General features: G+C 42.8%; 1 protein-coding gene across 2 annotated transcripts; it reads right to left on the bottom strand.

Moving 5' to 3' along the window:
* Positions 1 to 755: 755 nt before the first annotated feature.
* On the bottom strand, positions 756 to 16224 carry LOC117086819 (cell division cycle and apoptosis regulator protein 1-like). Of its 2 annotated transcripts, XM_033216426.1 has the most exons (7): positions 15971 to 16224; positions 15504 to 15650; positions 14141 to 14261; positions 13852 to 14037; positions 11670 to 11875; positions 10444 to 10513; positions 756 to 766 (listed from the first exon to the last, which is right to left on the bottom strand). In XM_033216426.1, exons 1-6 carry the CDS (start codon positions 16034 to 16036, stop codon positions 10454 to 10456), a joined length of 786 nt encoding a protein of 261 aa, XP_033072317.1. In that variant the 5' UTR covers positions 16037 to 16224; the 3' UTR covers positions 756 to 766; positions 10444 to 10453. The 2 variants fall into 2 exon arrangements, with proteins under 2 accessions (XP_033072317.1, XP_033072308.1); XM_033216417.1 differs by lacking the exon at positions 756 to 766 and having other exon boundaries at positions 10224 to 10513.
* Between the last annotated feature and the right edge of the window lie 8930 nt (positions 16225 to 25154).

Raw genomic sequence — 25154 nt, 5'->3', positions numbered from 1 at the left:
TACTCGTTTGAGAACCTGCATTAGATTAGGCATAATGATCACATTCAGACTCCACCATTAATAAGCAGCTGACTCAGTACTTAAGTAGCACCCCATCTTACTAGATGACATAATATGCTCTCTATAACACAAGAAAAACCAAGTGTATAATTTATGTCAAAAGTACTCTGGGACTCTAAACTTAATCTTCATTCATGTGTAAGCCTGAGGCTTGTTTTTTAACTAGTGAACACCAAACACATAGGTGTTAGGTTATAGTTATTCTTGACACCTTTCCTTTCTCTCAAAACGTTCCCAGTTTAGACAGTAAGTTATTGGCTACATGTTGGGTGGCAGAGGTGGCAGGATCACTAGATCCAGGTCAAGCCTGCCATGAGCCACTGCACTCTAGCTCAGGCAACAGAGAGAGACCCTGACAGCTCACTGCAGCCTCCACCTCCTGGGATCCAGTGATCATCCCGCCTCAGCATCCAGAGTAGCACCTCAGCCACTGTGCCTGGCCCACCCATCCTATTAAAAGATGAAATAGGGGCTGGGTGCAATGGCTCACACCTGTAATCTCTGCACTTTGGGAGGCTGAGGCAGGCAGACTGCTTGAGCTCAGGAGTTCCAGACTAGCCTGGGCGATATGGGGAAACCCCATCTCTACCAAAAATAGAAAAATTAGTCAGGCATGGGCCAGGTGCGGTGGCTCATGCCTGTAATTCCAGCAGTTGGGGAGGTCGAGGTGGGTGAATCACCTGAGCTCAGAGAGTTTGAGAACAGCCTGGGCAACATGGTGAAGCCTTGTCTCTACTAAAATACAAAAACAGATAGGCATGGTGGCATGTGCCTGTAATCCCAGCTACTCAGGAGGCTGAGGTGGGAGGATCACTTGAGCCTGGGAGGTGGCAGCTGCAGTGAACTGAGATGGTGCCACTGCACTCCAGCCTGGGTAACATAGCCAGATACTGTCTCCAAAAAATAAAAATAAAAATAAAAAAAAATAATAAAATGAGTAAATCACAATTTGGAGTTTTATAAAAAACAAAAATACTAAATAGGGCAGTAAAATATATAACATTGAATCCTGAAAAATTCTCACCATTTCACTAAGCCTCATTTAACAAAATAATTTGTGTTTTTTTTTTTTTTTTTTTTTTTTTTTGAGGCAGAGTCTCACTGTGTCCCCCAGGCTGGAGTGCAGTGGCCGGATCTCAGCTCACTGCAAGCTCCGCCTCCCGGGTTTACTCCATTCTCCTGCCTCAGCCTCCCGAGGAGCTGGGACTACAGGCGCCCGCCACCTCGCCCGGCTAGTTTTTTGTATTTTTTAGTAGAGACGGGGTTTCACGGTGTTAGCCAGGATGGTCTCGATCTCCTGACCTCGTGATCCGCCCGTCTGGGCCTCCCAAAGTGCTGGGATTACAGGCTTGAGCCACTGCGCCCGGCCAATAATTTGTGTTCTAACACAATATTTTTAACTCCAAAATAATCCGAATATAAAATTAGTGGGAAGAGGTCAGGCGCAATGGCTCACACCTGTAATTCCTGCACTTTGGAAGGCAGAGGCGAGTGGATCACCTGAGGTCAGGAGTTCGAGAGCAGCCTGGCCAACATGATGAAACCCTGTCTCTACTAAAAATACCAAAAATTAGCTGGGCGTGGTGGTGCGCGCCTGTAATCCCAGCTACTCAGGAGGCTGAGGCAGGAGAATTGCTTGAACCCGGGAGGCAGAGGTTGCAGTGAGCCGAGATTGCACCACTGCACTCCAGCCTGGGTGCCAATAGCAAAACTCCACCTCAAAAAAAAAAAAAAAAAAAAATTAGTGTGAAGAATTAAAGTGGGCAAAATTTCCTTCCATAACCCATAGCACAGCAGCTGCATTGCAGTCAAACAAGGAAATGTGCTGCACCTTACAAGTCCTTCAGAAAAGCCTTTTATGGTGCCTCTAATTACTGTGTACCTTTTTTTTGTTGTTGATTTTTCTTGAGATGGAGTCTTTCTCTGTCGCCCAGGCTGGAGTGCAGTGGCACAATCTCAGCTCACTGGAACCTCCACCTCCCAGGTTCAAGTGATTCTCCTGCCTCAGCCTCCTGAGTAGCTGGGACTACAGGCATGCACCACCATGCCCAGCTAATTTTTGTATTATTAGTAGAGACGGGGTTTAACCATATTGGCCAGGCTGGTCTCGAACTCCTGACCTCATGATCCGCCCGCCTTGGCCTCCCAAAGTGCTGGGATTACAGGTGTGAGCCACCGCACCTAGCCTACTGTGTACATTTCAATCCTTTGCCTAAAATCCCTACATGCTTCTGGTATGTGATGATGCCCACTTTGATTCAAAATCTATAGGATTATGAATCTATAGGATTATAGGATTATGAATCTATAGGATTATGAAAGAGCAAACTTACATAATTTCTGACAATGAAAACAACCTCATTATCTCAGACCCACAAAAAAATTCAAAGCCACGTCAGTGTTAACTTGCGGACTGCAAATGACAGATTAAAAATAAAGGGCATGCTGGGCTAGCAAGAGGCTTCATCAAAAGAAGTAGGGAAGGAGTGTCCGTTCTACTCTATGTATGTTAATGTCACAGTGCTCTGAAAGTCCCTCAGTATCACGCAAATCCCTAACAAAACATACAGTAACCACTGTAATATTTTTTAACAATTCTAGCCAGTATTTAGATCTATAGCTAAGGCTCTCAAGGGTCATTTATCACCTGGATCAGAGAAACTCATGTGGCCTAAACCCAGCCAACCACTGAATGAATACAGAATTATTTTCCTCTGGAATTGCCAACAATACCTATTTAGGTACCTTAAAAAAAAAAAAAAAGTTTTCTTGCTCTGCAGCCCAGGCTGGAGTGCAATGGCTCAATCTTGGCTCACTGCAAACTCTGCCTCCCGGGATCAAGCCATTCTCCTGTGTCAGACTTCCAGGTAGCTGAGACTACAGGAATGCACCACCACACTCAGCTAATTTTTTTTTTTTTTTTTTTTTTGAGACGGAGTCTCGCTCTGTCGCCCAGGCTGGACTGCAGTGACCGGATCTCAGCTCACTGCAAGCTCCGCCTCCTGGGTTTACGCCATTCTCCTGCCTCAGCCTCCCGAGTAGCTGGGACTACAGGCGCCCGCCACCTCGCCCGGCTAGTTTTTTGTATTTTTTAGTAGAGATGGGGTTTCACCGTGTTAGCCAGGATGGTCTCCATCTCCTGACCTTGTGATCCGCCCGTCTCGGCCTCCCAAAGTGCTGGGATTACAGGCTTGAGCCACCGTGCCCAGCCTCAGCTAATTTTTTTTTGTATTTTTAGTAGAGATGGGGTTTCACCATGCTGGCCAGACTGGTCTTGAACTCCTGACCTCAAATGATCCACCTGCCTTGGCCTCCCAAAGTGCTGGGATTACAGATGTTAGCTACCACACCCGGCCAGAAAAGGAAATCTTTACTACTTGCTATATACAAATAGCATTATCTGGTTTTACCAAATGCTTTTAATCCCTGGTAGCCATGGATATGCATGAATAGATTCCCTGATACACACAATAAATTTCATCCATATTCTAAAGCAAATTCATTCATGTTTAACACACTCTACGGCTGGGCACGGTGGCTCGCCCCTGTAATCCCAGCACTTTGGGAGGCCGAGACCGGGTGGATCACCTGAGGTCAGGAGTTTGAGTCCAGCCTGGCCAACATGGCAAAACTCTATCTCTACTAAAAATACAAAAAACTAGCCAGGCGTGGTGACGGGCACCTGTAATCCCAGCTACTTGGGAAGTTGAGGCAGGAGAATTGCTTCAATCTGGGAGGTGGAGGTTGCAGTGAGCCAAGATCACACCATTGCACTCCGTCCTGGGAGACAGAGGGAGACTGTCTCAACTAAAACAAAAACAAAAACACCACACTCTAATTTCCTTTCTTGAACAGAAAATTAGAAGTTTCCAAAACATCTTCTTTTTTGTTGCTTTCTACATACTGATTTTCATTTATTTATTTGAGATGGAGTTTGGCTTTTTTTGCCCAGGCTGGAGTGCAATGGTGCAATCTCAGCTCACTGCAACCTCAGCCTCCCAGGTTCAAGCAATTCTCCTGCCTCAGCCTCCCAGGTAGCTGGGATTATAGGCATGTGCCACCATGCCTGGCTAGTTTTGTATTTTTAGTAGAGATAGGGTTTCACCATGTTGGCCAGGCTGATCTTGAACTCCTGACCTCATGATCTGTCCGCCTCAGCCTCCCAAAGTGTTGGGATTACAGAAGTGAGCCACCACACCTGGCCCTAATACTGATTTTCTTTTTTTTTTTTTTGAGACAGAGTCTCGCTTTGTCGCCCAAGCTGGAGTGCAGTGGCCAGATCTCAGCTCACTGCAAGCTCCGCCTCCCGGGTTCACGCCATTCTCCTGCCTCAGCCTCCCGAGTAGCTGGGACTACAGGCGCCCGCCACCTCGCCCGTCTAGTTTTTTGTACTTTTTAGTAAAGACGGGGTTTCACCGTGTTAGCCAGGATGGTCTCGATCTCCTGACCTTGTGATCCGCCCGCCTCGGTCTCCCAAAGTGCTGGGATTACAGGCTTGAGGATTTTCTTACCAGAAAGAAGCAACCATTTATTAAGGTACAACACAATCACACTGTCATTGTGGCAGTAATCCCTGCTGCTCGTTCCTTTGATTTCAGCTAAGATTCTGCAGCCCACAAGGCACTTGAGATTTTTCTCTCAACTGAAGGTGCCTGAGAGCTGAGTCTTCTGGGAGTGTCCATGGTCTTTAGACCCATGTCCAAGATCATGTGTTTTCACTGATCTTGCAGACAGACATTAAGGTTTATTATTATTAAGACAGGGTTTCACTCTTGTTGCCCAGGCTGGAGTCCAATAGTGCGATCTCGGCTCACTGCAACCTCTGCCTCCTGGGTTCAAGCGATTCTCCTGCCTCAGCCTCTGGAGTAGCTGGGATTACGAGCATGTGCCACAACACCTGGCTAATTTTTGTATTAGTAGAGGCAGGGTTTCCTCCACGTTGGTCAGGCTGGTCTGGAACTCCCAGCCTCAAGTGATCTGCACGCCTTGGCCTCCCAAAGTGCTGGAATTACAGGTGTGAGCCACCACGCCTGGCCCCAAATATTTTTTTTTTTTTTTTTTTCAAATATTCTTAAAGATACACATCTTGTAACATTCTTTGGATTATCTTCAACATTTTTATTTAATGGCTCTGCATTAGTGAATATTTTCAGAGGATTAAGGCCTGATCTTTGCTTCTTCAAAATACAGCTTTATATAGCCTGGTTCTATATTTTGAAATTACATTTTATTAACAACAAAAACAGGCTGGGATTATTTGTTCCAAGGAGTTCTATGTCCCTTGTGATGGTGGTTCATCATCGGATTCACTGAAAGGAATGGAAGCATTAGTTCTCTCTTCCAGTTGGACTATATTCCTTTGCCACTTCAGGGTATGACTTTTGCGTTTTGTAATAGGATTAAGATGCTTCTTTTCTTCATCAGTAAGCCTATTTTCATCCAAACTACAAGACCTTATGATTAAGGTTTTAGAATTGTTAAGATCAAAGTGCAGAAGTTGGCCAGGCACAGTGGCTCTCACCTGTAATCCCAGCACTTTGGGAGGCTGAGGCAGGCAGACGGCTTGAGCTCAGGAGTTTGAGATTAGCCTGGGCAACATAGTGAAACCTCACTCGTCTAAACAAAAACTATAAAAAATTAGCTGGGTGTGGTGGGCCACGCCTGTTGGCTACTTGGGAAGCTGAGGTGGGAGGATCACCTGAGCCTGGGAGACAAATGTTGCAGTGAGCTGAAATTGCACCACTGCACTCCAGCTTGATAGAGACCCTGTCTCAATTAAAAAAAAAAAAAAAAAAAAAATGAGTAGCAGAATTCTATAGTCCCTATTTAATAAAGACTGATTCCTAAGTCAATGAAAGTTATTTCTAATTCCAAGTAGTTACGCAAGAGACAGTGGTTAGGAATCGTGTACATATTGAAGTGTGTTGAATATTACAGAAAATTTTGAGGAGTCAAGAGTGTAAATATGTAAAGTCTATCACTGTAGCTTTTTTTTTTAAGTTTTAGTGTCACTTTTTAGAAAAGAGTAATTTTCTAGGATTCTGGCTTAATTATTATTATTATTTTTTGAGATGGAGTCTCGCGCTGTCACCTAGGCTGTAGTACAGTGGCACAATCTTGGCTCACTGCAACTTGCAACTCCTGGGTTCAAGTGATTCTCCTGCCTCAGCCTCCCAAGTAGCTGGGATTACAGATGCCCACCACCACACCCAACTACTTTTTGCACTTTTAGTAGAGACAGGGTTTTGCCATGTTGGCCAGGCTGGTCTCAAACTCCTGACCTCAGGTGATTCACCCGCTTTGGCCTCCCAAACCAAAGTGTTGGGAGTACAGGCGTGAGCCATCATGCCTGGGCGGATTCAGGCTTAATTCTGTAAGAAATATTATATTCTTGTATTTCCTGCATTGGCCTACTACAATGACTAAACCACGAATTAGAAATATAAAAATAGGCATCCAGAACATAAAAAGGGTAGGAAAATTAGGTATCATCACAGACCTAGTTTATGATGTGATGAAACTTTTTGGCTTGGTCAACATCAGGTGAAAGAATATAAAAAGAAACTAGTTTTTACTTCTGAATAAATACCCAAATTAGGAAAGGCAATAACAGGTTCTTCTTCCCTCATTTTCTCTAAAATCATTTTTTTTTTTTTGAGATGGGGTTTCGCTCTTGTTGCCCAGGCTGGAGAGCTATGGTGTGATCTCGGCTCACTTCCACCTCTGCCTCCTGGGTTCAAGCAATTCTTCTGCCTCAGCCACTCGAGTGGCTAGGATTACAGGTGTCCGCCACCACGCCTGGCTAATTTTTTTTTTTTTTTTTTGTATTTTTAGTAGAGATGGAGTTTCACCATGTTGGCCAGGCTGGTCCTGAACTCCTGACCTCAGGTGATCCACTCGTCTTGGCCTCCCAAAATGCTGGGATTACAAGCGTGAGCCACTGTGCCCTAGCCAAAATCAATTTTTCTGTGTGCAACTTGCTTTTTTCCTTAGTCATCTCAATTTCTACTTCCAAAGACATTATTTTATAAGAAATTTACCCCTAAGCAACAATGTGATTGAAAGATTCAGTCTTTTTCTCTGTCATCCCAATTTTATTCTGATTTAAATTTATCTCAAGGGAAAAAAAGCCTCACAAATGTACTTTATATAATGTTTCTTATTAACAATATACTCTTTTCAGGGAACTCTATCCTTACTGTCTTTTACTATCATCACTCTTTTAGTTAAAAGTTTATCTTCAAGATTGTCCCTTGAAAAACAAAAAACAAACAAAAAAAAAACACTTTGTGGGCCAGGCACAGTGGCTCATGCCTGTAATCCCAACATTTTGGGAGGTTATGGTGGCTGGACCACTTGAGGCTAGGAGTTCAAGACCAGCCTGGCCAACATGGCAAAACCCCATCTCCACTAAAAGTACAAAAAACTTAGCTGGGTGTGGTGGTGCATGCCTGTAATCCCAGCTACTCAGGAGGCTGAGGCACCAGAATTGTTTAAACTTGGGAGGTAAAAGTTGTAGTGAGCCTAGATGGCACCACTGCACTCTAGCCTGGGGAACAGAGTGAGACTCTGTCTCAAAAAAACAAAAAAAGAAGGAAAAAAACCATTTTCAACAACTGTTTCATCTCACCTTAAAGATTAAGGAAATATTTATATCATAATTATATAATAATTATAGATGAATCTCTGATCTGGTTTTGGAGAAGGTCAGCAAGCCATATGACCACAAACAGTAACTTAAGACAAAAATTGGTCTAAAAGAATTTGAGGTATTGTAATCCATTTTTTATTTTTTATTTTTTTTTTTATTTATTTATTTTTTTTTGAGACGGAGTCTTGCTCTGTCGCCCGGTCTGGAGTGCAGTGGCCGGATCTCAGCTCACTGCAAGCTCCGCCTCCCGGGTTCACGCCATTCTCCTGCCTCAGCCTCCCGAGTAGCTGGGACCACAGGCGCCTGCCACCTCGCCCGGCTAGTTTTTTGTATTTTTAGTAGAGACGGGGTTTCACCGTGTTAGCCAGGATGGTCTCGATCTCCTGACCTCGTGATCCGCCCGTCTCGGCCTCCCAAAGTGCTGGGATTACAGGCTTGAGCCACTGCGCCCGGCCTGTAATCCATTATTTAGTAATAGCCATGTGAATTCCATTTAGCCTAAGTCACATATAAATGGCACTTTACATTTTTATATTCATCTATTTAGAACACCTAGCCATTATTCTAACAAAATAAAAATAAAAATAAAATGAATAAAATAAACTATAGGCCAGGTGCAGTGGTTTATGCCTGTAATCCCAGCACTTTGGGAGACCAAGGTGGGTGGAACACCTGAGGTCAGGAGTTCGAGACCAGCCTGGCCAATGTGGTAAAACCTCATCCCTACTAAAAATACAAAATTAGCTGGACATGGTGGCAGACGTCTGTAATCCCAACTACTTGGGAGGCTAAGGCAGGGGAACTGCTTGAAGTCGGGAGGCAGAGGTTGCAGTGAGCCGAGATCAAGCCACTGCATTCCAGCCTGGGCGACAGAGTGAGACTCCATCTCAAAACAAAACAAAACAAAACTCTAATATACCATATATTTTATATGACAGTGAAACATTCTAGTAAAAGTTATTTAAATACAAAAATCCTAATAATCTCTTACGGATTCCATTAAGTTTTCACTAGTAAAACTTGGAAGACAAAATGTCATTTAATCTTACATTCCTTTAGAGCAGGGTTTCTAAAACTGGACACTATTGACATTTTTGGCTGGATAATTCTTTGTTGTGAGGGACTGTCCTCTGCAACAAAGCATGTTTAGTAATATCTTTGGCCTCTACCAACTAGCTGCCAGCAGCACCCACCCAACTGTGACACCAAAAAACTCTCATTAGACACTGCCAAATGTCCTCTAAGGATAAATTCACCCTCTGTTGAGAACCACTCAAATTTCCTACCGTTTTTACTCTGCAGTAAAGTCACCTCATGCATCCACTAAAATTCTGAAGGAAGTAAACAGTTTAATTTAAAAATTATCTTTAATTACAGAAGACTTAACTTAAGGCATCATAGTGGCATCTACTGGCTTGGTACTAAACCGTACATTTGACATTCACTGCGGTTTTTTTTTAAACCCTCAAAATTAAAAGCAATGTAGATATTATTCTGGGAAAGTAGAAAAATTAATTAAAAGCAGTAACATTGACATCAGGATAACTAATATTATGTAAAATCTAACGCATACAAGAATAATACTAGTTCTCTATTGCTTCTTTCTTTCTGATATACTGTCTTTTGGATAAACTGAATTTTTTTTTTTTTTGAGATGAAGTTTCACTCTTGTTGCCCAGGCTGGAGTAGGGTTGCATGATCTTGGGTGACTACAACCTCTGCCTCCTGGGTTCAAGCGATTCTCCTGCCTCAGCCTCCCAAGTAGCTGGGATTACAGGCACCCACCACCATGCCCAGCTAATTTTTATATTTTCAGAAGAGACGGGGTTTCACCATGTTGACGAGGTTGGTCTTGAACTCCTAGCCTCAGGTGATCCACCCGCCTCGGCCTCCCAAAATGCTGGGATTACAGGCATGAGACACCACGCCCAGCCTAAACTGAATTTTTAATGAATGCTTTTAGAGACTGATCAAATGGGATTTTTTGGTGATGAGTTAAAAAAAAGAAATTGTTTCCAAAAACTTGCAAAAATCATGCTATTTTATGATTTTGACTGAAATTTTGAGAGATGAACTAAAAATTTTAAAACCTAATAATTCTACATATAAAATTAAAAATGTCTATGCATTTTCTTTTTTTTTGAGATGGAGTCTTGCTCATCACCCAGGCTGGAGTGCAGTGGCGTGATCTCGGCTCACTACAAGCTCCGCCTCCCAGGTTCACGCCATTCTCCTGTCTCAGCCTCCCAAGTAGCTGGGACTACAGGCGCCTGCCAACGCGCCCGGCTAATTTTTTGTATTTTTAGCAGAGACGGGGTTTCACCGTCTTAGCCAGGATGGTCTCGATCTCCTGACCTTGTGATCCACCCACCTCAGCCTCCCAAAGTGCTGGGATTACAGGCGTGAGCCACCGCGCCCGGCTAGGCATTTTCATAAAAGAAATTTGGTAATTAAATACTATAGTCAATTAAACTTACGAACTTTATTGAAGTCAAAAGCATAACAAAGTTCTTCCTAAAACACTTTGCAATGCAAAATTATTTCACTCAAGGAGTGTTTAATAATTTGAAGGCTAGGAATTACAAGCAATTTTCAAAAGCAGATACTCATAAAACTTTATACATCATTTGAACTAAAAGACATTTATACTACTAAAATCAAACATGCATCACCTTCAAACATTCTTATACCATGATTTTTATATATTATTTAACACCATTCCTCATCACTACATGGATTTTATCATACACTTGTACCATTCTCCTTGGATTTTTGATATTTGTCTTCATTCTTTACATTATCCTATAAGACAATAGAGAAGGAAAAAATACATTTTATTAGATTCTCTTAAATGTTACTTTGATATTAGAGCATAATGGTATTCAGTTTGGTATACTTTTTTCTAGTGATAAAGAACAATAAATTAATTTTAGTATCTTAAAATTAATGGTGACAAAGCATTTACCTAAATTCTGCCAGAGAATAAATGGGGTCTAAAAATGCAGTGAATGGGGCAGGTGTGGTGGCTCATGCCTGTAATCTCAGCACTCTGAGAGACCAACATAGTCAGGCTGCTTAGCCCAGCAGTTGGAGACCAACCTGGGCAAGATGGTGAAACCCCATCTATACAGAAAATAAAAAAAATTAGCTGAGTATGTTGGAGCACACCTGTAGTCCCAGCTACTCAAGAGGCTGAGATGGTAGGATCACGTGAGCCTGGGAGGCAGAGGCTGCAGTGAGCCAAGATAGCACCGCTAGCAATCCAGCCTGGGCAAAAGTGCAAGACTCTGTCTCAAAAAAACAAAACAAAACAAAAAACCAAACAACAACAACAACAAGAAAAAAACCACAGAGAAGTGAAGTGAATGGTTTAGTTCAAACTTATACTCTGGATTAAAAAGAAATATAAATGAAATTTGCTTTAAGAAGTCTGTACTCTTAAATCATGTTGACATTCCAACTAAGTTTTAGAAAAACAACATCTTTTGGAAATCACCTTTTTTTTTTTTTTTTTTTTTTTAAAAAGATGGGGTCTCGTTCTGTTGCCCAGGCTAGAGTGCAATGGTGCAAACTAGACTCACTGCAACCTCTGCTTCCCAGGTTCAAGTGATTCTCCTGCCTCAGCCTTCCAGGTAGCTAGGATTACAGGTGCCTGCCACCATGTCTGGCCAATTTTTTTTGTATTTTTAGTACATATGGGGGTTTCACCATGTTGGCGAGGCTGGACTTGAACTCCTGACTTCAGGTGATCCGCCCGCCTTGGCCTCCCAAAGTGTTGGGATTATAGGCGAGAGCCACTGTGCCTGGCCTGGGAATCACTTTTTACTCATCTCAGGAAGGACAGAATGATATCATTATTTGCTTTTAGAATAAATCACTAAGAGCTTAATAACATTAAAATACATTAAAAGCATCATTTTAAAAACTATGAAAATGTTAAAAATACAAAATTTCTTACCTTCTTGAGAACAGTGTGGATTTCATCCATTACCGTAGATAAGTTTCTGATTGTCTTATTCAGTTGGTTTTCAAATTGTAAATTCATGTTTTCTGAAATCTTTAAGTTTTCTTGTAACTGACTAAGGTCCTTTTTAACTTCTCTGAGTTCACCAGAGAGACTTTTGTTGGAATTCTCCAAATTTAATATGGTTTTTTCATCTTCATCTGTTTAAAAAAATCCAAAAATTAACATTTTACTTCCTAAAATGTCAAATTTAACTTTGGGGTTAGAATATTTAAGCTGTGAAAATAAAAAGCTGACTGAATTCCATAAAATGGCAATGTCTGTCAATTTCACTAGCCATAAAGCACACTGCAATATTCATTATTTATTTACTTTTGAGACCAAGTCTCACTGTTGCACCGGCTTGAGCGAAGTGGCACGATCTTGGCTGGGATTACAGGCGCATGCCACCACACCCAGCTAATTTTTGTATTTTTAGAGACGGGGTTTCACCATGTTGGTCAGGCTGGTCTCAAACTCCTGACCTCAGACAATCCGCCCACCTCCGCGTCCCAAAGTGCTGGGATTATAGGCGGGAGCCACAGTGCCTGGCCTGTTTCATTTACATTTTTAACTTGTATTATTTCAAAACCTATGTTCTATTTTTAGATGATTGTATAGATTAGAGAACACAGACTGGTAAAAACTAAGTGGATGCCAGGCGCGGTGGCACATGCTTGTAATCCCAGCACTTTGGGAGGCTGAGGTGGGCGGATCAGGAGGTCAGGAGATCGAGACCATCCTAGCTAACATGGTGAAACCCTGTCTCTACTAAAAATACAAAAAATTAGCTGGGCATGGTGGCACGCACTTGTAGTCCCAGCTACTTGGGAGGCTGAAGCAGGAGAATCACTTGAACCCGGGAGGTGGAGGTTGCAGTGAGATAGCCCCACTGTACTCCAGCCTGAATTACAGAGAGAGACTCCGTCTCAAAAAAAAAAAAAGTTGAACTAGAAGATGATTAAAAGGATGCAACAGATAACAATGAACCTGAGAATGCACATGAAGACCTAAGATTCACATAAAGCTAAGCAATTTTATGACCTGAACCAGAAATAATGAAAAGTAAAGGTCCTTGCAGAGCGCGGTGGTTCACACCTGTAATCCCAACACTATGGGAGGCCAAGGTGGGTGATCCCTTGAGGTCAGGAGTTTGAGGCCAGGACCAACATGGTGAAACCCCGTTTCTACCAAAAATACAAAAAATAGCTGGGCATGGTGGCACATGCCTGTAATCCCAGCTACTTAGGAGGCTGAGGTGGGAGAATCACTTGGACCCGGAGGCAGTGGTTGCAGTAAGCTGAGACTGTGCCACTGCACTCCAGCCTGGGTGACAGAGTGAGACCGTGTCTTAAAAACAAATAAATAATTTTTTAAATTTTTTTTTTTTTTTTTGAGACGGAGTCTCGCTCTGCCGCCCAGGCTGGAGTGCTGTGGCCGGATCTCAGCTCACTGCAAGCTCTGCCTCCCGGGTTCACGCCATTCTCCTGCCTCAGCCTCCCGAGTAGCTGGGACTACAGGCGCCCGCCACCTCGCCCGGCTAATTTTTTTATTTTTTAGTACAGACGGGATTTCACTGTGTTAGCCAGGATGTTCTCGATCTCCTGACCTCGAGATCCGCCCGTCTCGGCCACCCAAAGTGCTGGGATTACAGGCTTGAGCCACCGCGCCCGGCCTTAAAAATTTTTTTAAAGTTCCTTCTGCCGGGCGCGGTGGCTCAAGCCTGTAATCCCAGCACTTTGGGAGGCCGAGACGGGCGGATCACGAGATCAGGAGATCGAGACCATCCTGGCTAACACCGTGAAACCCCGTCTCTACTAAAAATACAAAAAACTAGCCGGGCGAGGTGGCGGATGCCTGTAGTCCCAGCTACTCGGGAGGCTGAGGCAGGAGAATGGCGTGAACCCGGAGGTGGAGCTTGCAGTGAGCTGAGATCTGGCCACTGCACTCCAGTCCGGGCGACAGAGCGAGACTCCGCCTAAAAAAAAAAAAAAGTTCCTTCTGTAGTTCAATGAAAATATGTGGTATGCATATGCAGATGTGTACACAGGTACGTACATGTGTATGTACATACATAAACATATACATGTCCCAGCAGGGTACTAAAAGTATGAACATATCCAATGCTGACCCTTACCTGTTTTTTCTTCTAGTAACTGCAGCTTCTGTTCTACCTCAGCTCTTACTTTTTCGCTCTTTTCCAATTTTTGCAAGAGGCTTCCTACATCTACCATTGCACCATTGTACACAATGAGGCCAACATTTTCTTCCACATCCTTTGATTCCTGCTTTACTGTTGGTGTTGGAAGTAATAGTCTGTTTCCTGTAATATAAAATATTATTTCATAATCACATATTTTCATGTTATTTTTCTTCTTTAATTACTAGTATATTTATTAAAAAGCAAAATCTTAACATGCACAGACCTAGCATATCTTCCTGCAATGACTCAGACTCTTCATGGTTCTCTTCATCTTTTGAGGTGTCTGTTAATTTCCGGTAAAAGCAAGATTCACGGAGCACTACTTTATTAAGAAGCTTCTTTACCTGTTATGCATGCAAGTAAACAAAATAAAGAGATGAAAATACATTTCTCAATTCTCTTAGAAAAACTATGTGTTAATTTTCATTTTCTTTTGAGAAAGAGTCTTGCTCTTGTCGCCCAAACTGGAGTGCAGTGGTGTGATCCCGACTCACTATAACCTCTGCCTCCCGGGTTCAAGTGATTCTCCTACCTCAGCCTCCCGAGTAGCTGCAATTACAGGCACCCGCCATCATTCCCGGCTAATTTTTGTATTTTTGGAGAGATGGGGTTTCACCATGTTAGCCAGGCTGGTCTTGAACTCCTGACCTCAGGTGATCCACCCGCCTCGGCCTCCAAAACTGCTGGGATTACAGGTGTGAGCCACTACACCCAGCTGTAATTTTCACTTATGATGGAAATCCATGGAATTGAGTAAGATCCAAGTTACTTTTGAAAAAATAAAACTTCATTGTTAAAAAGTATAACATTGATAAAAATGTATGCACAGGGATGATTTATTATAGCATAGTTGGTAAATCCAATAAATGAAAACCACCAGCAATGGAGACTAGGTAGGTCAATTATGGTACATCTATATAATGGGTACTGTGCAGCTATAAAAAGAATGAGGCAGGTTTCTATTTTCATGGTAGAATGTATTTATAGAATACTGTGGAATGAAAAAAAAAGCCAGTCAAAACGTACAGAATAATTTCATATTTTGTTTATAAAAATGGAACTGAGCTGCTTACAAAAAGATCTAGAATTTTATATATTATAGTCCTAAGGAGTAGAAAAAGAGGGAGAGGGAGAAGGGAAGTGTTTTACAACTGGTTTGTGTTATACTGCTTTATATTTATTTATTTTTTTGAGACAGAGTCTCACTCTGTCATCCAGGCTGGCGTGCAGTGGTGCAAATCTTGGCTCATTGCAACCTCCGCCTCCTGGGTTCAAGAGATTCACCTGTCTCAGCTTCCCCAGTAGCTGGGATTACAGGCGTGTGCCACCACACTCAGCTAATTTTTGTATTTTTAGTAGAGACGGAGCTTCGCCATGTTGGCCAAGCTGGTCTTAAACTCCTGGCCTGAAGTGATCTGCCTGCCTCAGCCTCCCAATCATGCTGGGATTATAGGCGTGAGCCACCACGCTTGGCCCTTATGTTGCTTTAATATATCAAAAAATCAACGGAGGTTCTATTAACTTTTCATTGGAAAAGGTAACTTTTAAAAAATGTTTTCCTTTTAAATATTCACAAGATAGATTACCTGAGCCCGAGAAAGATGTAGTCCAAGAGTATAAAGTATTTCTTCCAAATCCTTTTCAAGAAGGTAACCACAATGACTTTGATCAAAATAAACAAAAGCCATTAACAGATCTCTGTTAACTGTGATCATTTGAGTCTTTTCTTTTTCCTAAGAAAATGGAGAAGTAGAAAACATAGTAGCCAAATTTTTTACCCCCGAAAAGTGAGAAACGGAGACTGTGCATAAAATAGCAATAATCTAATAAGACATTTGCCTCATTCTAGCTAAAATGAGTTAATCTGGTGTATGAATATGAGAGAAATGAATCAGACATACTAGTTACCTGACATAGCCACAAAAAAACAACTGACAGAATTTTACTTAGTGGTAATATAGATGGATAAGGACTAATAAACTTCACAACTGTGTTATGTTTAGATGATGTAAAATACCACCATATTAAAAAGAATACAGTATTCAATAAATACCTTATCTTTAGAGGGCCTCTCCTTGCAGTATCTGTTGATATCTCTTTTGTCATCTCGTTTGGTCATTTCTTCCTCATCCCTATCTGTAAAATAAATATAACAGTGGCAAAAAAGTCATTAATACACATATTTTCAAGTTGGGCACAGTGGCACATGACTGTTATCCCAGCTACTCAGGAGGGCCAAGTGTTCGAGGGTGTAGTGAGCTACGACTGTACCACTGCACTCCAGCCTAGGTGACAGATCAAGACCTTGTCTTTTAAACAACAACAACAAAAATAAAAATAAAGAGAAAACCTTATGCTAAAACATACATGAACCTTGATAACAGGCTAAGTAAAAGAAGCCAGTCACAAAAAAATCACTTATTATGTGATTCCATTTATATGAAATGTCCAGAATATCTACAGAAACAAAAAGCAGACTAATGGTTGCCTAGGACTGAAGAGGTTCAGGGAAGATGGGGAGTGACTGCTAATGAATAACCTCTGCACTCAGCTTGGGTGAAAAGTGAGACCCTATGTGATGCTGTTTGATAGCATTTGAAACATAGAATGACCTCTATTAAAATTAAAGTCAATCACCGGGCACAGTGGGTCATGCCTGTAACCCCAGCACTTTGGGAGCCCGAGGCAGGTGGATCACTTAAGGTCAGGAGTTTGAGACCAGCCTGGCCAACATGGTGAAACCCCGTCTCTAAAAACACAAAAATCAGTGGGGTGTGGTGGCGTGTGCCTGTAGTCCCAGCTACTCAGGAGGCTGAGGCTGGAGAATTGTGTAAACCCGGGAGGCAAAGGTTGCAGTGAGCCGAGATTGCGCCACTGCACTCCAGCCTGAGCAACAGAGCAAGACTCCATCTCATAAACAAACATATAAATAGAATCAATCCCCTCCAATACCGCCACTGCTTAAGTTTATGTAATATTATAAATCCTTTGTTATTTCAACAATGTTAATAGCATCTTCACAGAAGTAGATTGCATCTCAAAAAAACATTGTCTTTGCTCATCCACAAGAAGCAATCATCTGTTTAGTTTATCCTGATATTGCAGCAGTTCCATCCCATCTTCAGGCTGCATTTCTAATTTGAGTTCTCTTGCTCTTTCTATCACACCTGCAATTATTCCCTCTACTGAATTATTGAACCCTTCAAAGTCATCCATGAGAATTTTTAGTAGAGTTGGGGTTTCAACATGTTGGCCAGGCTGGTCTCAAACTCCTGGTCTCAAGTAATCCACCCGCCTTGGCCTCCTAAAGTGCTGAGATTACAGGTGTGAGCCACTGCCTCAGGCCAATAATTGAAATCAATTTCATACAACCTACTGTTTTGTTATGTTTTGAGACGGAGTTTCACTCCTGTCGTCCAGGCTGGAATGCAATAGCATGATCTCGGCTCACTGCAACCTCCGCCTCCCAGGTTCATGCGATTCTCCTGCCTCAGTCTCTCGAGTAGCTGGGATTACAGATGTCTGCCAGCACACCTGGCTAAATTTTGTATTTTTTAGTAGAGAGGGGGTTTCACTATGTTGGTTAGGCTAGTCTCAAATTCCTGACCTCAGGTGATCCACCCACGTTGGCCTCCCAAAGCGCTGGGATTATAGGTGTGAGCCACTGCTCCCGGCCCAAACTACTGTTAATGTTGATATTTTTTACCTTCTCCCATGAACCACGAATGTTTCTAATGGCATCTAGAATGGTCAATCCTTTCCAGAAGGTTTTCAACTTACTCTCCCCAAACCCATCAGAGGCAATAATATATACTATGGTAGCAAGAGCCTTAGGAAATGTATTTTTTGGCTGGGTGTGGTGGCTCACACCTGTAATCCTAACACTTTGTGGGGCTGAGGCAGGAGGATTGCTTGATCCCAGGAGTTCAGCACCAGCCTGGGCAACATAGTAAGACCCTTTCTCTAAAAAGCAAAAAAAGTAAACTTAAAAAGGAAATGTATTTCATAAAAAGTAAGACTTGAAAGTTGAGGGCAGGCACAGTGACTCACACCTGTAATCCCAGCACTTTGGGAGGCCACGGTGGACGGGGATCACTTTAGGTCAGGAGTTTGAGACCAGCCTGCCAACATGGTGAAACCTTGCCTGTATTAAAAATACAGAAATCAGGCTGGGCATGGTGGCTGATGCCTGTAATCTCAGCATTTTGGGAGGCCAAGGTGGGCGGATCATGAGGTCAGGAGATCGAGACCATCTTGGCTAACACAGTGAAACCCTGTCTCTACTAAAAATACAAAAAACTACTCGGGAGGCTGAGGCAGGAGAATGGCGTGAACCCGGGAGGCAGTGCTTGCAGTGAGCGGAGATTGCGCAACTGCACTCCAGCCTGGGCAACAGAGCAAGACTCCGTCTCAAAAAAAAAAAAAAAAACAAAACAGAAATCAGCTGGGCATGGTGGCTCATGCCTGTAATCCCAACTACTTGGGAGGATGAAGTGGGAGATAACTTGAGGCCAGGAGGTCCAAGGCTGGACTGAGCCATGATCATGCCACTGCATTCCAGCCTGCATGACAGAGTGAGACCCTGTCTCAAAAAAAAAAAAAAGAGTAAAGTGAAATTACCTCTTTGATCCAAGGGCTGCAGAATAGATGATGCAGCCATGAAACATTAATCTCCTTGTACATCTCCATCAGAGCTCTGGGTGACTAGGTGTGGTGTCAGTGAGAAGTAATATTTTGAAAAGAATCTTTTTTTCTTAGCAGATCTCAACAGTGGACTTAAAATATTTAGTAAAAATGTTGGTTACATGATAAAGGAGTAAAAAAAATTCAGTAAAGCATTGCTGTAAAGAGTTGTCATTCTGACACTGTTGTTCAGTTTCTAGGGCACAGGTATGGTAGGTTCAGCATAATTTTTAAGGGGTTTATGATTTTTGGAATGGTAAATGAGTACCGGCTTCAGCTTAAAGTCACAAGCTGCATTAGCCCTAACAAGAGAGCCAACTCGTCCTTTGAAGCTGGGTACTGACAGCTCTTCTCTAGCTGTGAAAGTCTTAAGATGGCCGGGCGCGGTGGCTCAAGCCTGTAATCCCAGCACTTTGGGAGGCCGAGACGGGCGGATCACGAGGTCAGGAGATCGAGACCATCCTGGCTAACACGGTGAAACCCAGTCTCTACTAAAAATACAAAAAACTAGCCGGGAGAGGTGGCGGCGCCTGTAGTCCCAGCTACTCGGGAGGCTGAGGCAGAGAATGGCGTGAACCCGGGAGGCGGAGCTTGCAGTGAGCTGAGATCTGGCCACTGCACTCCAGCCTGGGTGACAGAGCGAGACTCCGTCTCAAAAAAAAAAAAAAGGAAGTCTTAAGATGGCATCTTCAGCCAATGGAAGAAGGCTGTTTTGTCTCCATTGAAAACTTATTTAGTAAAGCCATTTTCATCAATTATATTAGCTTCTACATAAGCACTTGCTGTTTCAATGTGCCTTTTTTTTTCACCCACCCCCAAGAGGCAGGGTCTTGCTCTGTTAACCAGGCTTGAGTGCAGTGGCATAATCATAGCTCACTGCAGCCTTAAATGCCTGGGCTCAAGCAATCCTCCCACCTCAGCAACTACATTGTACTTTTACCTTATGAGATTGGTTGCTTTCCTTAAACCTCATGAATCCACCACTGGTAGCCTCAAACTTTTTTCTACAGCTTCTTCATCTTTCACAGAATTGAAGAGAGTTAGGGCCTTGTTCAGAATTCAGCTTTGCCTTAAGGGAATGTTGTGGCTGGTGTGACCTTCTATTCTGACCCCTAAAACTCTCTCCTTATAGCAATAAAGCTATCTCATTTTCTTACCATTTGTATGTTCACTGAGTAGCACTTTTAATTTCCTTCAATAACTTTTCCTTTGCATTCTCAACATGGTTAACTGATGCAAAAAAACTAGCTTTTGGCCTATCTCAACTTTCAACATGCCTTCTTCACTCACCTTAACGATTTTTTGGTTTCACTTGAACACTCGAAGGCCATTTTGATTTTTTTCTTTGTTATTACGATAATTATTTTTGAGACAGAGTGTTGCCCTGTTGCCCAGGCTGGAGTACAGTGGCACAATCACGACTCACTGCAACCTCAACCTCTTGGGCTCAACAGATCCTCCTACCTCAGCCTCTAAAAGTATCTGGGACCACAGATGCATGTAACCACACCCAGCTGATTTTATTTTATTTTTTTAATAGAGATGGGGTATCACTATGTTGCAGATGCTGGTCTTTAACTCCTAGCCTCAAGTGATCCTATCTCTGTATCCTCCCAAAGTGGTGGTATTACAGGCATGAGCCACTGAGCCCAGCCTAATTATTAATTGGCCTAATTTCTTATTTTTTGTTTGGAGACGGAGTCTTGCTCTGTCGCCAAGGCTGGAGTGCAGTGGCATGATCTCAGCTCACTGCAACCTGCCTCCTGGGTTCAAGCAATTCTCCTGCCTCAGCCTCCCGAGTAGCTGGGATTACAGGTGCCCACCACTATGCCCAGCTAATTTTTATATTTTTAGTAGAGACGGGGTTTTACCATGTTTGGCCATGATGGTCTTGAACTCCTGTCTCAGGTGATCTGCCCACCTCGGCCTCACAAAGTGCTGGGATTACAGGTGTGAGCCACTGCACCCGTAATTGGTCTAATTTCTTTTCTTTTTTGAGACAGAGTCTCACTCTGTCACCCAGGCTGGAGTGCAGTGGCATGATCTCAGGTCATTGCAACCTCCGCCTCTCTAGTTCAAACAATTCTCATGCCCTCAGCCTCCCAAGTAGCTGGTATTACAAGCGTGCACCACCACGCCTGGCTCTTTTGTGTATTTTTACCAGAGACAGGGTTTCGCCATGTTGGCCAGGCTGGTTTCAAACTCCTGACCTCAAATGATCCACCCGCCTCAGCCTCCCAAAGTGCTGAGATTACAGGCGTGAGCCACCATGCCTGGCACAATTGCCCTAATTTCAATATTTTCTCTCAGGGAATAGGGAGGCCCAATAAGAGGGACAGAGATAGGGGAAGGGCAGGTTGGTAGAGTGATTAAAACACAAACAATATTTATAATTAAGCTCATCATCTTCTATGGGCACAATTCGAGGTGCATCAAAACATGTATAATAGTATTATCAAAGATCACTGATCACAGATCACCAAAACAGACATAGTAATAATTAAAAAGTTGGAAATACTGTAAGAATTACCAAAATGTAACAGAAAGTCAAAGTGGCACATGCTGTTGGAAAAGTGGTGCTGATAGTCTTGCTTGGCGTAAGGCACTATCTGTGCAGCACAATAAAGTGCAGTGTAAAAAAAACCAAAGCATGCCTATACTTTAAAGTGTCTAATTGTATGGCATGTGAATTACATTTCAATAAAGGTGTTATTAAATAAAAAATTAAGCAAATGTTCTAATGGCTGGGTATGGTGGGTCATACCTGTAATCCCATCACTTTGGGAGGGAAGCAGGAGGAGTTTGGGAGGGAAGCAGGAGGATGGCTTAAGGCCAGGAGTTTGAGATCAGCCTGGGTAACACAGTGAAACCACATCTCTACAAAAAATTTAAAAATTAGCCAGGTGTGGTGGTGCACAACTGTAGTCCTACCTACTCAGGGAACTAAGGTGGGAGAGCTGCACGAGCCAGGAGTTCAACGCAGCAGTGAGCCAACAGTGTGCTACTGCCCAGCCTGGGCAACAGAGTAAGACTTTGTCTTAAAAAAGAAAGAATGAGAGGGAACTTCTCCTTGGAACCTAGTCATTTACTTATTTTTGATGATTGAAAAATACTCACAATATAATCCACATTATTTAAGTAAATACTCAATTATCTTGAGAGCTGTCACTTTCAAAACTGTCTCATCCGAAACTTGTATTTTTGAAATAACTTTTGAAACATTCAAGCAGTATTTGTTCATCACAGAAAATAAATCAATCCCACCACACAAAATGAAATTACTGATCGTGTCCTATTTTTTCCCCATATATACACACTTATTAACATTAAATTTATTTATAGGAACATGCTATCTACAAAAACCCTTTAAAAATCTTTTTCCATGTCAAGACACTTCTCCAAGTTTTCCTCAATGGGTGTAGAGAATTTTAACTGCATGACAATATTACCAAAGTGCAATTTAAATAATTGTCTATTCCTATTCAGATTGATTCCATATTTTTGTTTTATAATAAATTATGGAATGATCACTCATGTTGATATTTTAAAGAATATGGCTAATTCACATTTCCAAATTTCTGTTCAGAAAAGGTATAACAATGTACAGCCCCAAAGAAGAGTGGTGAAACTGTAACTCCTTTTACCCTTGTGAAACTATGTTACCTTTCATTTAAAACTTTAATTTTCATTAACTTGATAAGAAAAAGATAGGCCGGATGCAATGGCTCACGCCTGTAATCCCAACACTTTGGGAGGCCAAGGTGGGTGGATCACCTGAGGTTGGGAGTTTGAGACCAGCCTGGCCAACATGGTGAAACCCCATCTCTACTAAAAATACAAAAATTAACTGGGCACGGTGGTGCATGTCTGTAATCTAAGCTAATCTGGAAGCTGAGGGCACAAGAATCGCTTGAACCTGGGAGAGGGAGGTTGTAGTGAGCCAAGATCACGCAACGACACTCCAGGCTGGGCGACAAGAGCAAAACTCTGTCTCAAAAAAAAAAAAAAAAAAAGTATCTTATTGCTATCTGCTCTCCTAATTACTAATAAAATTCAACATCATTTAATACATTTACTGGTACTGTATTTTCACGTTATAATTCTGCTTTTGTATTGGAAAAAGTGTGGTCTCCGACAGGCGCAGTGGCTCATGCCTGTAATCCCAGCACTCTGAGAGGCCGAGGCAGGCGGATCACAAAGTCAGAATTTCAAGACCAGCCTGGCCAATATGGTGAAACCCCGTTTCTACTAAAAATACAAAAAAATTAGCCAGATGTGGGCCTGTGATCCCAGCTACTCGGGAGGCTGAGGCAGGAGAACTGCTTGAACCCAGGAGGCGGAGGTTGGAGTGAGCTGAGATTGCACCAGCACACTCCAGCGTGGTGACAGAGTGAGACTCCGTCTCAAAAAACAAACAAACAGGAGTAGTCTCCAGGAAACTTAACAGAATCATGAGATATAAAATGTAAGAAAAGTGGTAAAACAGAAGCAAGCGGCAATTAGAAACTCCAGGGAAACAAACAAAAAAGAACTATAATCCTATCGACATACATTTAGAGCCTATAAAATTATTCAGACTGTTCCAGGAACTTGGAATACATATTAACAAAGAATACAGAGAAAAATCTCTTTTTCTTACATAAGAGCTTTTATTCAAGTGTAGAGGTAAGGGGGAGACAGGCAACGAGCAAAATAAAGAGTATGTAATAAAATAGGTCATAAATTCTATGGAAAAAAAAAATAGGGAGGATAAGAGACCAGAAATGTGCAGTAAGGGAGGGCAGAGGATTGCAATTTTAAATAAAGTAGGGTGCAGAGCAGGCTTCACTGACAAAGTGATACTTGAACAGACTTCATATATGAGAAATTAAGGAAGGTGGATCTCCAGGAAAAACCCTGCTAGCAGAAAGAACTGCCAATGTAAACCTCTTAACATAGGCGCATATGTGATGGGTCCACTCTTCTCAAGAAGAGGGCTTAAGAGATGTAACTGGAGACATGATGTGGTAGAGTCTTGTAAGTCATTGTGAGCACTAGCTTTTTCTTTTCTTTTGAGATGGAGTCTCGCTGTGTCACCCAGGCTGGAATACAGTGGCACAATCTTGGCTCACTGCAACCTCTGACTCCCGGGTTCAAGCGATTCTCCTGCCTCAGGCTCCTGAGTATCTGGGATAACAGACATGTGCCACCATACCCACCTAATTTTGTATTTTTAGTAGAGAAGGGGTTTCACCACGTTGGTCAGACTGGTCTCGAACTCCTGACGTTGTTTGTTATCTGCCTGCCTTGGCCTCCCAAAGTACTGGGATTACAGGCATGAGCCACCGCACCTGGCCTTCTTTTCTTTTTCAGACAGGGTCTCGCTTTATTGTCCAGGCTGGAGTGCAGGAGTGTGATCATTGCTCACTGCAACCTCCGCCTCCCAGGCTCAAGTGATCCTACAAGCTCAGACTCCTGAGTAGCTGGGATTACAGGCATGCGCCACCAAACCCAGATAAATTTTTTATTTTCTGTAGAGATAGGGTGTCGTCATGTTGCTCAGGCTGGTCTTGAACTCCTGAGCGCAAGTGATCTGAACAGTGGCTTTTTTTTTTTTTTGAGACAAGAGTCTTGCTCTGTCACCCAGGCTGGAGTGCAGGGGCACAAGCTCAGCTCACTGCAACCTCCACCTTCTGTGTTCAAGTGATTCTCATGCCTCAGCCTCTAGAGCAGCTGGGATTACAGGCGTGTGCCACCACGCCCAGCTAATTTTTTGTATTTTTAGTAAAGACAGGGTTTCACCATGTTGGCCAGCCTAGTCTGGGACTCCTGGCCTCAAATTACCCACCAGCCTCAGACTCCCACAAAGTGCTGACATTACAGGTGTGAGCCACCATGCCCAGCCGGAACAGTGACTTTTTCTATGAGGTAAAAATGATGGGAATACACTGGAAGAATTTGAACAAAAGGGCCGCACGCAGTGGCTCACGCCTGTAATCCCAGTACTTTAGGAGGCGGAGGCGGGTGGAACCCGAGGTCAGGAGATCGAGATGATCCTGGCTAACACGGTGAAACCCTGTCTCTACTAAAAATACAAACAATTATTAGCCAGGCCTGGTGGCGGGCGCCTGTAGTTCCAACTACTCGGGAGGCTAAGGTGGGAGAACGGCGTGAACCCAGGAGGCGGAGCTTGCAGTGAGCTGAGATCACGCCACTGCACTCCAGCCTGAGCGACAGAGCGAGAATCCGTCTCCAAAAAAAAAAAAAAAAGAACAAAAACCCCGAAGAATTTGAACAAAAGAACAAAATAAATTCTAAATTTTGCAAAGATCATTCTGGCAACTGTATTGAGAAACTTTATTGTAGAGGGGAGGAAACATGGAAACAAGTTAGGGGTCTATTAATATAATCTAGGCAAGAGATAATGCGGCTTGGATTATAGACAAATTAGTGGAATTGGTAAGAAGTGGACTGATTTTGGATAAGTTATGAAAACAGAGCAAATATGACTTCCTGATAGATTGGAAGTAGGTTATCACAGAAAGAAAGGAGTCAAGGATGACTCCTGCGTTTTA

This window comes from Trachypithecus francoisi, unplaced genomic scaffold, assembly GCF_009764315.1.
Source record: "Trachypithecus francoisi isolate TF-2019V2 unplaced genomic scaffold, Tfra_2.0 Contig00597, whole genome shotgun sequence".
Lineage (NCBI taxonomy): Eukaryota > Metazoa > Chordata > Mammalia > Primates > Cercopithecidae > Trachypithecus > Trachypithecus francoisi.
The sequence above is the reverse complement of the archived record's forward strand: the minus strand, read 5'-3'. Positions and strand labels throughout refer to the sequence as shown.